Below are 17,981 nucleotides of genomic sequence, written 5' to 3' on the forward strand. Positions count from 1 at the left end.
TTCAAGTTAACTAATGAACCTTATTATAAAGTGTTACCATAATTTTGCTGTTGCGCCTTGTAAGAACTGGTGAATGCGCGGACATCTAGTGGTAATTCCTATGCAGAATTTTATCAGTATTTATCTAAAGAACCACAAGATCGGGCTTATGATTCAAACAAAAGAACTTGGTGAAACAAGAGGAAGAATACCAATGGCAACTATATTCAAGAGAAATAGGTGGGAGAAGGCTACTGGAGAGGAAAGTGATAGGCATAGGCAATGATATAATTCTTTAAAACTTTTCCAGTCAATGGATGTGGTTTTGAAAAAAGGCTTTGGGGTAACCTGCCTGACAGATAGACAGACGTTCTCGCATTTGTGCGTGTACGCAGACTGCACGCGGTCACGCACATATGAAGGATCGCGCGGAATGCGTCTTGGCGCTCCGAGCTTGAGCTGGAGCTCGTGAAAGGCGCTCTGGAGCGCGAGACCCTCATCCCCTTTTTTCACGGATTTCTCGATTTAACGGCATTTGCGAAGAGAAAAAAAAATATTTAAACTGGATCCTACTTGGTTAATATACATTAAAAATTTCCAAAGAAAATGTCCAGACCAAAGTTCTCGGAGAGGCAGGGGAGCGATGACTCGGACACGGACCTGCTGCTCGCGACGCTCTCACCGGAGGAAGTGGAGGAGCTCGAGCGGGACCTCGTTTATATTGATCCAGATCCGACCGTGCCAGTGGGACTCCGCCAGCGGAATCAGACGGAGAAAATACCGTCCCGAGGATATGACAGAGGGGCTATGCTTGACTACTGCGAGCGGGAGACCAAGAAACTGATCCGGAGAGAGTTGAGCGTGGAGGTGATGCGAATAGGCTAACAACAACTATTATTATTATAATTGGGCTTTTTATTAGGTGTAGTATTATTAGTAGTAGCTATTATATTATTTACGTTAAAATAATAATAATAATTAATTTAACTGTTAAACGAAGTTTTTTTTTTTTTTTTTTTTTTTTTTGTCCATCAACAAAACCTTAAATCTTTAAAACACTTAACGTTACAAACTTCCAAAATCCAAATATATTAAAAAAATGGATGTATTTTCCCTATAGGAAGTCTGCTCTCAGTGGACTGTGTTTTTCTGTCATTCAGTGTTTTCCTGTTTAAGATCTCATCATAGTGTGACATTTTTGTAGATCTATGGACACAGTGAATAGCTGATTTAGCAGTAAGATCAATGTTAATCAGTCCGGCCTACGTACGTGCCTGACAAGCTGACATGGTCACATATGTCAACACATGCTGCACACACGGCTAATGACCTATAATGATGAGATGAACTTTTCTATGCTTTGGGGTATTGTGCCTGCGCCGCAAAACACTTTGTACTTCCAAATGTGAGTCAAGCTATTCTTTCCAACAAAAAACCACTTCTGACAAGTTTAAAACTATAAACTTTTCTAGCTATATATTTCTTCTTTACAGCCAAATGTCTTCATAAACATTTTGTATTATGGCTTAATTTATCGTTGTCTGGTATAAACACCCTTCTGTGTTTTAGAATCTAGGGGATGGTAGTTGGCACTCCATATAAAGTATGTAGCACTAACCTTTGACATCAGAGTTGCTGTATTTATTCACTTTTGGTTTCACCTCAATATGATTTTCTGAGAGGATGTTGTAAAATTGTCTAGAGTAACAAACAGAACAGATGGTCTGAATCGTCTTGGATGGTGTTACTTGTTCCTTGTGGTTCCATGTTTTTGGAGAGTGCTAGTTGGGTTTTAAACAGGTGCTAATGAAGCACTAGTAATGTGAGATGCACTCAAGGGGCCAAAAACTACTTTTAAACGATTGAGACACTGATGAGTTAGTTTGAAACATGTTCAGCAGACAGCAGACCACACACGCACACACAGAGAGAGTAAGAGTAATAAGAGTAACTTAGTAACATGGTGCTCTTTACAATCAGTGATTCCCCATTTATAGTTTATTTTGGATAATATTCTGCTTCCAAGTGTATTCAGTAAAACAGCTGTGAGAATACAATTTATGTTCAGGTTATTTTACAGTAGTCAGTAGTTAAGAGCGATTTGTGAATGTGTTTACTTTAAGCTTGGCCTCAGTGATGCATTCCAGATCTGAATGTTCCTCCCTTTGCTGCCTTATAAGGGCACATCTGAGAGTTTTAAGACTTCTTCAAACAATAGCACACACATCTAGTATCTTCATTCCCTTTTAATGACCACTAATAATAGCTCACTCAGTCAAGCCTAGCATGGGTCCAGCCACTGGCTGTAATTAGATATTGTATGTTCCCTTTGTTTGATGCCCCCATGTATTTTAATGATAAAACTGATATTCATTTATAATTAAACTGAAATTAAAGTAAATGGGAACTAAAATAGAATGGGAATATGATGAGCCAGATCCCGATTAGCCAAAATCAGGTTGCTACAAAAAGACAAACAGCTTCTCAGACTTAATGTGATGTGATTTGTTTTGTGTTTAATTTTGAAGGGAGGAGAAAGAGGTGATGGCAGAAGAAGAGATCGACTCCGTCGGATGAGGAGCAGAGAGTTTTCCAGGTCGCAGAGTGGAGATCCTCCTGACACAGAGAGCAGAAATGCAGAGAGTGAAAAAGATGAGGAGCAAGCAAGAAAAAGGGAGATTGACTTTAAGGGTTTACTTGATGAAGGAGAAAAAGGCAAAGAGAAGAAAAGGGAGGAAGAGAAGCTAGAAGGAGAGAAGACAGGTAATAAGACCGAGAGTGGAAAAGAGCTTTCAAGGAAAGAGCGAGGGAGCAACAAAACTCTAGACCTCATATCCAAACTGCAAGACAAAAAAGAGGATAAGAAAGAAAGAGGGAGGAAGGAGGAGAAAAAAGTAAGTGAAAATTCCAAAATACGAGGTTTTGTTTCCAAACTGCAGGGGGATAAAGACGCTGAGGACCTAAAAGTAAAAGACAAAAAAGCAGATGTCAAGAAACAAGACGAAATCAGATCTAAAACCATAGCGGAACCAAAGATCAACAACACAGTAGGAAGAGTAAACCTAAAAGATGGAGAAATAGAGGAGAAGAAAAGCAGAATAAGAAATGTAGAAGAGACAAGCAGACGAAAGGAGAGAGAAGAGCAGGATGTGAAAAGTCACTCACAGAGAGATACAACCAAAGCACAGAAAGAGAGAGAAAAAGAACAAGTGAAACAGTTAGAAAAGAATGATGTGAAGATATCTACCACCTGTAACAGCTCGGGGAATTGTCATAGCGTGGATGACCATTCTGTTACCACTGAGGAGGACGAGTCTTTTAGTGAAGATGTGGACAGTGATACTGGCTCCAGCATGTTTGACGACCTTCTAGAGCAGGTTCGCAGTGACGACCCTGAACTAACAGAAGTCAATGTTAATAATTCTGATGCCATCAAGACAGACACCCTGATACAGTTTGCTGAGGGTCTTCGCAGCAACACTCATGTCAAAAACTTCTGCCTCGCAAACACAAGAGCGGATGATCATGTTGCGTTCGCCATCGCTGGAACCCTGCGAAATAACTCATCCCTGACCGGAATCAACCTCGACTCCAACCATTTGACAGGCAAAGGCATCCTGGCCATCATCAACTCTCTTCAGCACAACAGCACGCTTATGGAGCTGAGGTTTCATAACCAGAGACACATCTGCGGAGGGAAGACTGAGATGGAGATGGCCAAAGTCTTACGTGACAACTCTTCTCTGCTGAAGTTGGGATATCATTTCGAGCTGGCTGGGCCCAGGATGACCATGACGAACATCTTGAGCCGAAACATGGACAGGAAGCGGCAGCAACGACTAGATGCGCAAAAACTCGCCAGACTGGAGAGCGATTCCTCCCACAAAACCCCACGTGAAGACAAGGGCTCAGTTGAAAAAAATAAGTCTATCAAGACTCAGAAGAAAGACTCTAAATTTGTTGCCATTTCAAAATCACCCTCTGCTCTGGAAACTCCCAAAGCTCCGCCCACAAAGCCACCATCTAAACCCCTCCCCACTGAGGTAACAGGAAAGAAAAGAGGGGATCCTCCTCCTCCACCACCACCTCCCAGCCCAGGGTTAGATGTTCAGGCCCTGAGGAGGTCGCTGACCCCAATCTCTCAGAGGAAACCAGACAGCAGTGCTGCTGTCCAACCGATGGACAGGAGCTCCAGGGATCAGCTCCTGGACTCTATCAGAAACTGCAGCATGAACGCTCTCAAAAAGGCAAGTGAAACGGACATCACATGTTTTAAGCTGCGTTTCCACCAAACTTCCCCCAGGAGCTAGGGACTTTGGGCAGGTATTTTGTGTGTTTCGACCGCAGGGACCAGGGTCTAAATGAAGTTCTGGGTAAAAAGGGCAGAGAAAAAAATGCCCCCTCAGAAAGTTTCTGTTCGTTGAGTAGTACAGTTTAGAAACATGGGCTGTACATGCTGATTGGTTGCATTCACGTAGCATTTTAAAAGTCTGTTGAGGCATGTGCATTAGGAGTTGTTTGCTATTTGAATCCACAAAGGAGTTTTCTAAATAGATGACCGATGGACCAACAACGAGGTTCAGGCTATATTAAAGGGTTAGTTTACACAAAAATGAAAATTCTGTCATTAAACACTCCATTTTCCAAACACGTAAGTTCATCTTTGAAACACAAATTAAGATATTTTTTATGAAATTCAAGATCTTTCTGACCTCTCCACTTTTTAAAGGCCCAGAAAGGCAGTAAAAACATCATTAATCCATGATGTGACTCCAGTGGTTCAACCTTAATATTATGAAGCATTAGGAATACATTTTGTGTGCAAAAAACAAACAAAAATGACTTTATGACAATGAAGTTGCTGTCTATGGAGGGAGTCAGAGAGCTCTCAGATTTCTTAAAAAATATCTTAATTTGTGTTCCGAAGATGAACGAAGGTCTTATGGGTTTTGAACGACATGAGGCTGAGTAATTAATGACAGAATTTTTATTTTTGGGTGAACTAACCCTTTAAGCTTATATGCGGATGGCGAAATCCAGCGGAAGCTGGAAATTTGCCTTATCTTCAGGGTACTTTAGATCAGTGTTTCCTAACAGGGGTGCCATCTGACGAGAGCAGGAGTACCGTGTAAGGTGCCGGTGTTGTGTTGAAAACAGCACACCTGTTCTCGTCAGACGGCACCAGTGTGAGATTCACACAATTTTTTATTGAAGTGCAGTTGTCCTTCCCACACTCGAATTCTGCCTGACAAAATAAATGAAAAGGAAAAGGAAATGAAATCAATATGTACACAGACCCTTGCGGTTGAACGGACAAACTCACACAAAAAAATATCTCAACATGTCCATCTTGATAAGTATTCAAGCAGACATAATCTGAAAATGCCTTAAGTGAACTTTATACAGTCGAGAAAGACAATGCAGAGCCTTCCATTAGGTCTAAAAGGGACAGTAGCCTTTACTGCTGTCTGTTTAATGTCAAACAAAAATAAGGAATCACTCACTGCTCTTGATTGAATAGCTTTTGTAAGTTTAAGGATCAATCTTTAATTTAAACAGTTAAATATGCAGTTATTTTACATTTGATTATTACATTTTTATTCAATTTCTGTACCTAAAAACTAATGTTAGACCTACCTAAAAATCTGAAAAGCATTGTTTATTTTATCAATATCTTTGCTTGACAGTATTTATTTGTACTGCTGCTTGTATTAAAGTTATTTGTTCTTTATTTGTTCTTTTCTTTATTTTTATTTGACAGTAGTCCTTCTTTCCCTGAACATAGAAAATACCGAACCGTATCAAAACAGTGAACCTAAAACTGCGATACAAACCGAACTGTGAACAATCTGTATCGCTACACCCCTAGCGTAATGATGCGAGGGGGTGCCACAAAATTTAGAACATTTTTAAAGGGTGCCATGACTGGAAAAACATTGGGAAACACTGCTTTAGATGGTGATGGAAATGCAGACAGCAACAGTTCCTGGGACAAACGTTTCTGGGTAATTTTGTTGGAGACATCACTGTAGATGCTACTCATGACACTCATGATACTACATTTAAATATCACCCTTTTAATAAGAAAAATGTGAATTCTACATTCTATGTACACTCTTCTTTTGAATAAGTGATTACTTCACCACATTTTTGTTGTTGTTTTTTTGTTGACATTTTGACAAAAAACTTTCAGCCTCACACTACACAGTACCCACAGCTAGAGCTGCTTTTCTCTGTACAGATATGATGTGACATATCAACACAGGTAAATGACGTGTATATGAAATTGTCACATAATTGGTCCCGATAGCTCTAAAATATATTATATCTTCCTGGGACTAAAACCAACATTGTTTAAAGATGATTCTGAACTATGTTATGAAAGATACAATGAAATGGCTTGCTATACCATTTTACTTTATGCAATATTTGGGTAAAATGGCCAAACTTGGATTTTCCCATTCAATACAATGTATCTATACACTGCATCTAATTTGCATATAAATGCCTTCTTGGTGCAACATGCAATGAAAATAGAAGTGTAATTATGGGAATAATAATTGGCATCATTTCCATAATAATATAATATATATATAATATTTTCCTGTTGATTTTTAACAAACTATTTGAAAATGAATAAGATTTAAATTATAATTACAAAATATTATCATATTTCCATAGGAGTGCTAAACAATAATGTCACTTTTTTTAAAAGACCAAGTTGTTGTCCTGGTGAAACCTCCAAACATGTGGTATATCTGCAAGAATGTTCTCTTTGCATGACATTAAAACTGTGACATGTATGATGTCAGAGAAATGCACTAAAATATAATCTCCACTTCATTGGACAAGGGTTTTCAAAGTGTTTTTAGGTAAAGTAAATATGGTTTGGAAGATTTTTTTTGCCAAAAGAGAAGTTTAAATATCTAAATATTATAAATGCTTAACTATCTTCTTTTTTTAATCTGCCTCTCAGGTTGAGATCCCTAAGCGGTTAAGATAGCATCTGTCCAGTGTTTGTGCATCTACCAGATTCCCCTCCACTCCTCTAGCACCCTGTCATCATAGGAGGAGTCATTGAATCCTCAAGATGAGATTCCTCCTTAACTGGCTTAGACAGTCTGAAATACAGCTCGTTGGGATTATCTGATATCTGAACATCTGAATTATCTGATTTCTGAACATCTGAGGTGGGACACTTGACTTTGATTTTTCCATGGACTGACAATTTAACACTCAACATTCAAGCAGTGAGGGACATGTGTTGGGGTTTAAGCTCCCTCAGAGAAAGATTTTTCTAATAAATCAAATGGGTTATTGGAACATCTTGGCCATTTGTTTCTAAACCCCTGGCATTCTTTGAGGCCTTTTAAGACCTATCTTAAATCATTACTGCCTTGATGTTGTGTTTGTTAAAGTCATAAAACAGAAGTAGTACTTTCCTCCTTATTGTGACATATAGCTGAGTGAAACAAGAAAAACGTTTAGGGCTGAACTTGATTTTGTCATTGTATTGAATTGATTGGATCATTGTAGTTTCCTATTGCTGTGATAGCATATGTTTAGAGATGTCACTGCATCAAGGGGGGAAGGGAAGTTATTTTGATTGAAGATTAGGAAGGCACATGAATAAAAAAACAAAAACAATCTGCATGCATAAATCATTTATAATGAATACTGCAATACTAAATAAAAACAACAACAAGAATGAACAATTTTGATTTAAAGGTGACTAAATAGTAGGAAATTCTGCATGGGAACTACAAACTGCTAAACTGATTATGTGTCTGATATTGCATTAAATTTCATAAGCATATATACATATCATGCAAAACATTATTGGCATAATATTGATTCAGGCATAACAATGTTGTGTTGGTCCCTCTTTTTTGCTCATGTGCTCCACTAGACCCCTGAAGGTGTGCTGTGGTATCTGGCACCAAGATGTTAGCAGCAGATCCTTTAAGCCCTGTAAGTTGCGAGGTGGGTTTGTTTGGGGTTGTGACTTGTTTGTTCAGTACATTCACAGACGCTCCGTTGGATTGAGATCTGGGGAATTTGGAGGCCAAGTCAACACCTCAAACTCATTGTGCACCTCAAACCATTCCTGAACCATTTTTGCTTTGTGGCAGGGCGCATTATCCTGCTGAAAGAGGGCACAGCCATCTGGGAATACCGTTACGGATTATTAGGAATACCTGTTCAATTTCCCATTAATGCAATTATCTAATGAACCAATCACATGACAGTTGCTTCAATGCATTTATGGGTGTGGTTCTGGCCAAGCCAATCTCCTAAACTCCAAACTGAATGTCAGAATGGGAAAGAAAGGTGATTTAAGCAATTTTGAGCGTGGCATGGTTGTTGGTGCCAGACGGGCCGGTCGGACTATTTCACAATCTGCTCAGTTACTGGGATTTTCACGCACAACCATTTCTAGGGGTTACAAAGAATGGTGTGAAAAGGGAAAACATCCAGTAAATGCCTTGTTGATGCTAGAGGTCAGAGGAGAATGGGCTGACTGATTCAATCTGATAGAAAAGCAACTTTGACTGAAATAACCACTCATTACAAACAAGGTATGCAGCAAAGCATTTGTGAAGCCATAACACGCACAACCTTAATAATCATAATAATTAGTTATATTTATATAGCGCACTTCTAGGCACTCAAAGCGCTTTACATGGAAGCGGGAATCTCCTCAACCACCACCAATGTGCAGCATCCACCTGGATGATGTGACGGCAGCCATATTGCGCCAGAACGCTCACCACACACCAGCTGATTGGTGGAGAGGAGACCGAGTGATGAAGCCAATCTGGATATGGGGATTATTAGGAGTCCATGATGGACAGAGGCCAGTGGGCAAATTTGGCCAGGATGCCGGGGTTACACCACTACTCTTTATCGAAGGACATCCTGGGATTTTTAACGACCACAGAGAGTCGGACCTCAGTTTAACGTCTCATCCGAAAGACAGTGCTCTTTATCAGTATAGTGTCCCCATCACTATACTGGGGTGTTAGGCCCCACACAGACCACAGGTTAAACACCCTCTGCTGGCCTCACTAACACCTCTACCAGCAGCTACCTGGTTTCCCAGTTGGTCTCCCATCCAGGTACTGACCAGGCTCAGCCCTGCTTAGCTTCAGAGGGAAACCAGTCTTGGGCTACAGGGTGATATGCTGCCGGCTAATAATTACAACAACAACAGAAGGCCCCACCGGGTACCACTCATCTCAACTACAAATAGGAAAAAGAGGATACAATTTGCACAAGCTCACCAAAATTAGACAATTGAAGACTGGAAAAATGTTGCCTTTTCTGATGAGTCTCGATTTCTATCGAGACATTCAGATAGTAGAGTTAGAATTTGGCATAAACTGAATGAGAACATGGATCCATCATGCCTTGTTACCACTGTGCAGGCTGCTGGTGGTGGTGTAATGGTGTGGGGGATGTTTTATCTGCTCACTTTAGGCCCCTTAGTGCCAATTGGGCATCATTTAAATGCCCCGGCCTACCTGAGCATTGTTTCTGACCATCTCCATCCCTTTATGACCACCATGTACTTATCCTTTGATGGCTACTTCCAGCAGGATAATGCACCATGTCACAAAGCTCAAATCATTTCAAATTGGTTTCGGATGTGGTGGAACGGGAGCTTTGTGCCCTGGATGTGCCTCCCACAAATGTCCCATCAACTGCAAGATGCTATCCTATCATTATTGTCCAACATTTCTAAAGAATGCTTTCAGCACCTTGTTGAATCAATGGCACGTAGAATTAAGGCAGTTCTGAAGGCGAAAGGGTCAAACACAGTATTAGTATGGTGTTCCTAATAAACAAGCATATGCTTTTAACATTAATGAATGATACTATAAGGAGGAAAAATAGAACAAATTGAACCGCTTCCTTTCACATCGGCAAACATTATCAAACTCAATTATCCATGCGCAGCATTTCTAATTTATCTCCATAAATCAAGATGAAAACAAGCACACCTGTTTTTTAATTGTGATAATTATTCTAGATATCACTTTAGAAGTATTGAATTAGCAATATTACCTACCTGGGTTTTATGTATAGTATGTCTTCCTACCCGTTTGAATTCTATTTGCCTTAATTGTACTTAATTTTATCTTTTTTATATAGCTGGATAACAGATTGGTCAATAACATCCACAAATGGTTCCTGGTATTGATGCTCACTGCATAGCCAAATGGGTTGAGCTTGACCTAGTCCAGCTCCACCTGTGTGGATCTAATGGCTGCAGCCTAACCTAATTGTTTAGCGATATGGGTAGGAGTAGAGTGTGGCTGTGGCTGAAACCTGTACTCTAATAATCATATCTTATTTTTGTTGTTTTCTGTGCAATGAATATGCAATTAAAGCTTGAAGTGAAAGTTTATTTTATGAATAAAGGAAATACCTTATCTGTACAGTATAGTTCTTGTGCAGTTCATGTATCCCACCTACAGGTGGCGAAAGAGACAATGTACCATATACAGGTCCTTCTAAAAAAATTAGCATATTGTGATAAAAGTTCATTATTGTCCATAATGTAATGATAAAAATTAAACTTTCATATATTTTAGATTCATTGCACACCAACTGAAATATTTCAGGTCTTTTATTGTTTTAATACTGATGATTTTGGCATACAGCTCATGAAAACCTCAAAAATCTAAAAAAATTAGCATATTTCATCCGACCAATAAAAGAAAAGTGTTTTTTTTATACAAAAAAGTCAACCTTCAAATAATTATGTTCAGTTATGCACTCAATACTTGGTCAGGAATCCTTTTGCAGAAATGACTGCTTCAATGCGGCGTGGCATGGAGGCGATCAGCCTGTGGCACTGCTGAGGTGTTATGGAGGCCCAGGATGCTTCGATAGCGGCCTAAAGCTCATCAGAGTGTTGGGTCTTGCGTCTCTCAACTTTCTCTTCACAATATCCCATAGATTCTCTATGGGGTTCAGGTCAGGAGAGTTGGCAGGCCAATTGAGCACAGTAATACCATGGTCAGTAAACCATTTACCAGTGGTTTTGGCACCGTGAGCAGGTGTCAGGTCATGCTGAAAAACAAAATCTTCATCTCCATAAAGCTTTTCAGCAGATGGAAGCATGAAGTGCTCCAAAATCTTCTGATAGCTAGCTGCATTGACCCTGCCCTTGATAAAACACAGTGGACCAACACCAGCAGCTGAAATGGCACCCCAGACCATCACTGACTGTGGGCACTTGACACTGGACTTCAGGCATTTTGGCATTTCCTTCTCCCCAGTCTTCCTCCAGACTCTGGCACCTTGATTTCCGAATGACATGCAAAATTTGCTTTAATCCGAAAAAAGTACTTTGGACCACTGAGCAACAGTCCAGTGCTGCTTCTCTGTAGCCCAAAGTGGCTTGACCTGGGGAATGCGGCACCTGTAGCCCATTTCCTGCACACGCCTGTGCACGGTGGCTCTGGATGTTTCTACTCCAGACTCAGTCCGCTGCTTCCGCAGGTCCCCCAAGGTCTGGAATCTGTCCTTCTCCACAATCTTCCTCAGGGTCCGGTCACCTCTTCTCGTTGTGCAGCGTTTTTTGCCACACTTTTTCCTTCCCACAGACTTCCCACTGAGGTGCCTTGATACAGCACTCTGGGAACAGCCTATTCGTTCAGAAATGTCTTTCCGTGTCTTACCCTCTCGCTTGAGGGTGTCAATGATGGCCTTCTGGACAGCAGTCAGGTCGGCAGTCTTTCCCATGATTGCGGTTTTGAGTAATGAACCAGGCTGAGAGTTTTTAAAAGTCTCAGGAATCTTTTGCAGGTGTTTAGAGTTAATTAGTTGATTCAGATGATTAGGTTAATAGCTCGTTTAGAGAACCTTTTCATGATATGCTAATTTTTTGAGACAGGAATTTTCATGAGCTGTATGCCAAAATCATCAGTATTAAAACAATAAAAAACCTGAAATATTTCAGTTGGTGAGCAATGAATCTAAAATATATAAAAGTTAAATTTTTATCATTACATTATGGAAAATAATGAACTTTTATCACAATATGCTAATTTTTTGAGAAGGACCTGTATTGCAAAACAGGTATTAATTTCAAAATCTTGATTAAATCAATATTAATTTCTTCGAAGAAAAATTAGCTCAAAAGAGTATGGGTATATACCAGAAATATAAAATGACTCATGGTGCATTTTTCTTAGTAAATATGACACATTTTCCAGAGCAAATATCAGCAATGGAATCCGCCATACAAAATAAAAGGAAGTAATTTTACTAGGTGACTGGCTCTCTTGTAATCTGGCTTTCTTTTTGTCTATCACAGTCTTGTTAACAACAGTAAGCGTGCATAATCAAATGTCTACTTGCAAATGCATCAGTGGCAGAAGGTGTCAACTTTTTTTCCTTCCTGACCCAAAGTCTGCAGTGTTTGCCCCTTGCAGCAATACCAGTCCTACTAAAGGTTGGATTTACATCATTTTGTGAAATTGGCAAAATAAATGTATATTAGGGAGTTTATTTTTAGCTGTGTTTATTTTATCACGTGTTACTAGATCAGTGGGCGAGGCCTTAAACAGAGGGGTGTCTCTCTCTCTCTCTCTCTCTCTCTCTCTCTCTCTCTCTCTCTCTCTCTCTCTCTCTCTCTCTCTCTCTCTCTCTCTCTCTCTCTCTCTCTCTCTCTCTCTCTTAACACTGTTCCACAGTTAACTAATTGAGCAGACAAGTGAGAGACAGGAAGCCGATTATAATGTTTGCGTTATGTTGTAATTTATTATTGATGTCTTTCTTGAAGAGGATAAGTTAGCAAGAATGAAAACCCATCTAAAGATTCTGACTATTTTCATAGGTAAATACTTTTTCCCCTGCTTGATATAATTATTAATCTTGCAATGTAGTTGTGTGCATAAATTTAGTGACATTTTAAGTGAAATATCCCAGTGAGCTATATATGACTGTGTTTTACAAACAAAAGTTCTGTGGTAAATCCACATTTCATTGATAATTACATTTTTTCCAAGGTTAAATGATTTTGCTTGAATTACTGTATGTGACAGATTTTAAGACGGTCTCATTATTTAGAGATGCATAAACTAAGAAATCTTGACATCTCATTTCAGACTTTCAATGTAAATATAAATGGGAGTGCATTTGAAGTTAAATTGAACTGGTTCAATTGTAGTTGTCTGATGACCCTCATATTGTTGGAAAAGGGGATTGTGTAGAAAATGTATCTTTAACAGATAGACTGAAGTAATGACTTTTTCTCTAGTTTTGACCAGCATTCTGGTGAAGTCTGGAGATGTTTTTGAGGGAGCAGTGGGTGAAAAGGTGGAGATCAGATGTCCGTATCCAGATAATTACAAATATACACCAAAGTACTTTTGCAAGCATCCCTGTAGATCATCTGGACATGTTTTGATTGGAAGTGAAGGGGCTGAAGAGTACAGTAAAAAAGGAAGATACTCTTTGATTGATTCAAATGGAGACTTCTTTACTGTAATCATCAGCGGTCTCAGCCTCAAAGACTCTGGTGTTTATTACTGTGGACTTAATCAGTGGTTCCAGGACTCATTGAATAAAGTTCATCTGTCTGTCCGCTTAGGTGGGTATTTATGCAAACTGTTGTTAATAGAATACATTTGTCTTCCTATTGAAATAATTTGACATAGCATTACAAAATGTTTATTAAACTTAAATTCCTCTGTTTTTCTGTTTTATTTTCAGCAGCTCCCGTGGTCAGACCTTCACACACCTCTGAAATCACAATTATAATTACAACTACATCTACATGGACAACAACACTCACCTCTGCAGGAGTTACTTTCAGTCAGCAACTAATGATCCATTTTACTAAAATAGTTTGATTATTTAAGACAAAAATACTTAATTTAGTCGGGTTAGGCTGCTTTTGGAAAATATTTAGGAAATCAGAATGACTTACAGTAAAATCAGTTGTTTAAATATATAACAGTCAAACCATATTTTATTAGTAAGCAGTATTGTGAATTAGGTGATCTGGATGTTATTAATTTATACTTTTACCTTTAATATTTTTTCAAAGGGGAGATTCTGTCTCTTTTTTTATTAATCAGTGATTTTCTCTTTTTCTGTCTCTCTCAGATAACTCTACTTCATATGAGCAGTCCTCACCAACAGGCCAGTCAAAGGGATCAAATGGATTATTATTTTGTATGTATTTTATTATGACCTTTAGAATTCCTTTGTGTAACATTGTTCATAACAGATTATTTAATAATGACTGTCATAACCTGTCAACAGCTTGATAAACTTAAAGGGTTAGTTCACCCAAAAATGAAATTGATGTCATTAAAATGACTCAACCTAATGTCGTTCCTCACCTGTAAGACCCCCGTTCAACTTCAGAACACAGTTTAAGATATTTTATATTTAGTCCCAGAGCATATGCAGTCTATGCACACTATACTGTCCATGTCCAGAAAGGGAATAAAAACATCATCAAAGTAGTCCATATGTGACATCAGTTAGTTCATTAGAATCTCTTGAAGCATTGCAAATACATTTTGGTCCAAAAATAGCAAAAACTACGATTTTATTCAGCATCAGTCTTCTCTTCCGCGTTTGTTTTCAAACCTCAAATAAAGATTCAAACGGCCATGAATCAGTGAATCGATCAATGATCACCAATGCTCGTGATTTTGAAATCACGTGACATTAAACTAACCCTTTAACATGCTGCAGCAAACGTAATAATAGCATTTTGTCTTTCTCTTTTTATTTCAGTCAGCATGCCTGTAGTGATCGCAAGTTTTCTGGTGCTGCTGGTGTTTGGGGTTATTGTGGCTTTAGTGTTTCTCGGCAGTAAAATATCACATTCAAAGTCCAGATGTAAGACCACACACACCTACAGACTTGATCTGATTCACAAGTCCTATAGTGAGTTGATAATGTGATAAAAAAAACATTAAAAAAACATCATAAAAATCAGAACTAGTTTGCCTGTCATGTGATCATATCTTATATTGTCCAGATCACTAATGCAGTTTAAGTGAATGAGTTCTACAGTACCATCATGTTTCTTTTAGGTTTGAACCATGCTGTTCCTGAAAATTCAGTTCAAGTTTCACCAGATCTCAACCAGGTATGGAAACATCTTCTCTTGCACAAGTTTATTCTAAAGTACCAATATCCCAACAAAATACAATTGATCAACATTATATACATGAGTTAAACCAGATAACACTAAACAACATTTTTTTGTATGTGTACCTATATGTCTTTCAGACTGTGGACGATGTCTTTCACATCTACAATGAAATGGTGAGCACGTATAGCCTGGCTGGACCTGCTAGAAATGCAGATTCTTCTGATATATATTCCACCGTGCAGCACTGTGATCCTGCACCTCAGGAAAATGTGAATGATTTTTATTCACTCATCACACACCACTGAGGATAAATGATTAGATCAATCTCATGCTCTTCAAAAAAACTCATACTTGTTGACGTGAAATTATGCATGTGGTCAGCTTGCTTAAACAGGCGTGACTGCCTGCAAACATCCTGCTGTGGACAAGTGTTTTAGGTTGTGACTCTGAACTGAGCTGCTGTGTTCAATAATTAGTATGCATTTCCTGTATAATAACAGCATTAGCTTTAGGGTTGTAAATGCAAAGTTGCATTTAAAAAATATATTATTTGTTTAACTTATAAGACCAATTATGTTTAAATCTATTTTTAATTCATATATTTTTCTTACACCTTTGTGTGTGTCTTTTTGTGTCTTCTAGACTGATGTTTATAATGTTAATTGTTGTGAGACATTCTTTTGCCCCACTGCCTCTTATATTAAAGCGTGTTTATTCTGTATACTGATGACTGATGTACAATTTTCTGTTAACACTTTTCTTTTTTACAGTGCCCTTGCATGTTACATGTACTTACCATGGTAATAACAGTAAATTATGCATAATTACATACAACTAACCATAAACCAAATCCTACCCTAACCCTAATGCACTTAATTTATATTACTTAAATATTTAATTATACTTTAACAATGACACTTTCAAATATAGTGAAACTAAGTTTCTCAACAAGGCAACATGAAAGTGCATTATTTGTGTTTATAAGGATAATCTAAGCAGTTAGTTGAGAGTAGCCTACAACCTGATTAGGAATATTAAACCATAAAATGACAATAAAATGTTTAAACTAAACCACAGTGATATGATAACAGCAGAGTTAAAATGTGTTGGGTTCGGAGTGTTAATTTAGTGTGTGGGTTTCCTGAAACATGCACACACTTGAATATAGCTTAGGTGTTAATGAGATCGTTTCTCTTCACAACACAACTTTCTCTTCTCGTTTCACTGTCAAAAAACACATCTGTACAGCACTATTAACTTAATGATTTCTGTTGATTTCAAATGTATACTGAGCAATGTTGTGTTTGAATTTGTTTGACTGTGTCTGGTTTTTACATAAATTAAAAAAACTGAGCAGAAAAGTATTTCATTGTAGTTGTTGTCACTCTCTCTCTCTCTTGGTTCTTAACGACACAAAGTTTGCTTATTTTCTGATTCTTTAAGTTGTACTAGTTTCACTGCTAAACGGTCATTTATTTGTCAGTTTGTAGAAGTCCTGACCCAAAGTCTGCAGTGTTTGCCCTTTCAGCCATACCATACTCATTTTGTGACATTGGAAAAATAAATGTATATTAGGGAGTTTATTATTAGTGATGTTTATTTTATCACATCCAAACTCCTGGACGTGTGAGCACGCTATAAATCAAGTAGCCTATAGGTAATAGGAGTTACTAGATTTGTGAGCGAGGCCATAAACAATGGGGCGTCTGTTCTCTCTCTCTCTCTCTCTCTCTCTCTCTCTCTCTCTCTCTCTCTCTCTCTCTCTCTCTCTCTCTCTCTCTCTCTCTCTCTCTCTCTCTCACTCTATGGGTTGGGGCGGGTTCATCTTTCCAGTCCCTTTTGCATTTGCAGTGTGAGAAACATCAAGCAGTTTCTTTATAAATCCTAAAGTTGCTTTGATGTGGATATGATAATGAAAACTTTTACGAAGATTCTGTGCCTTTTCGTAGGTAATATTCATTTCTTTACTTTTTCCATCCATTTCCATTCAATTTTCGTTTTGATAGCAATACCAAATTATTATCAACAATCTATACAGAATAATAATATGATATTTAATATTTCAAGATGTATACAGATCATTTCTTTGCAGGTGTCTTTTGAACATTTTGTGTTTTAGTTTTCAGTGGTGTGTTGGTGAAGGCTGGAGATGTTTTTGAGGGAGCAGTGGGTGAAAAGGTGGAGATTAGATGTCCATATCCAGATAATTACAAATCTACACCAAAGTACTTTTGCAAGCATCCCTGTACATCATCTGGACATGTTTTGATTGGAAGTGAAGGGGCTAAAGAGTACAGTAAAAAAGGAAGATACTCTTTGATTGATTCAAATGGAAAGTTCTTTACTGTAATCATCAGCGGTCTCAGCCTCAAAGACTCTGGTGTTTATTACTGTGGACTTAATCAGTGGTTCCAGGACTCATTGAATAAAGTTCATCTGTCTGTCCGCTTAGGTGGGTATTTATGCAAACAGTTGTGAATAGAATACATTTGTCTTCCTATTGAAATAATTTGGCATAGCATTACAAAATGTTTATTAAACTTAAATTCCTCTTTTTTTCTGTTTTATTTTCAGCAGCTCTTGTTGTCAGACTTTCACACACCTCTGAAATCACAATTATAACCACAACATCTACATGGACAACAACACTCACCTCTGCAGGTAAAATCTAGTCAGCAAAAAAGAGATGCTCTTGCCTATGTTATTGCCCAACATAACAGAATTACAAAAAACAAATGAAAATAATAATTTGCTCCTTTATAACAATAATATCAACAAATATAATATGAAACCAAATATATTCAAGACATGTCAAATCCGGCCTCCAACCAAATAAAAATTAACTTGGATGCAACACCCAAATCTACATCTC

The 17,981-nt window shown here is 38.2% G+C and overlaps 2 protein-coding genes and 1 long non-coding RNA gene across 5 annotated transcripts; all 3 read left to right on the plus strand.

Annotated features, from left to right (window-relative positions):
* Positions 1 to 162: 162 nt before the first annotated feature.
* On the plus strand, positions 163 to 10,412 carry lmod1a (leiomodin 1a (smooth muscle)). Its single transcript, XM_067413637.1, has 3 exons — positions 163 to 846; positions 2,508 to 4,226; positions 6,956 to 10,412. Exons 1-3 carry the CDS (start codon positions 586 to 588, stop codon positions 6,980 to 6,982), a joined length of 2,007 nt encoding a protein of 668 aa, XP_067269738.1. The 5' UTR covers positions 163 to 585; the 3' UTR covers positions 6,983 to 10,412.
* A 2,294-nt stretch (positions 10,413 to 12,706) lies between these two features.
* LOC137038172 (CMRF35-like molecule 1) lies at positions 12,707 to 16,397 on the plus strand. Of its 3 annotated transcripts, none has more exons than XM_067412620.1 (7): positions 12,707 to 12,829; positions 13,253 to 13,585; positions 13,708 to 13,809; positions 14,104 to 14,172; positions 14,746 to 14,850; positions 15,048 to 15,103; positions 15,247 to 16,397. In XM_067412620.1, the coding sequence occupies exons 1-7, from the start codon at positions 12,793 to 12,795 to the stop codon at positions 15,412 to 15,414; spliced, it is 870 nt and encodes a 289-aa protein (XP_067268721.1). In that variant the 5' UTR covers positions 12,707 to 12,792; the 3' UTR covers positions 15,415 to 16,397. The 3 variants fall into 3 exon arrangements, with proteins under 3 accessions (XP_067268721.1, XP_067268722.1, XP_067268723.1); XM_067412621.1 differs by having other exon boundaries at positions 13,711 to 13,809; XM_067412622.1 differs by lacking the exon at positions 14,746 to 14,850.
* Positions 16,398 to 16,954: 557 nt separating this feature from the next.
* LOC137038174 (uncharacterized) lies at positions 16,955 to 17,774 on the plus strand. The gene is made up of 3 exons (XR_010897407.1): positions 16,955 to 17,058; positions 17,229 to 17,561; positions 17,684 to 17,774. It is a non-coding gene; the product is annotated as an uncharacterized lncRNA (long non-coding RNA).
* The last annotated feature ends 207 nt before the right edge of the window (positions 17,775 to 17,981 follow it).

Source organism: Pseudorasbora parva, chromosome 13, assembly GCF_024679245.1.
Source record: "Pseudorasbora parva isolate DD20220531a chromosome 13, ASM2467924v1, whole genome shotgun sequence".
NCBI lineage: Eukaryota > Metazoa > Chordata > Actinopteri > Cypriniformes > Gobionidae > Pseudorasbora > Pseudorasbora parva.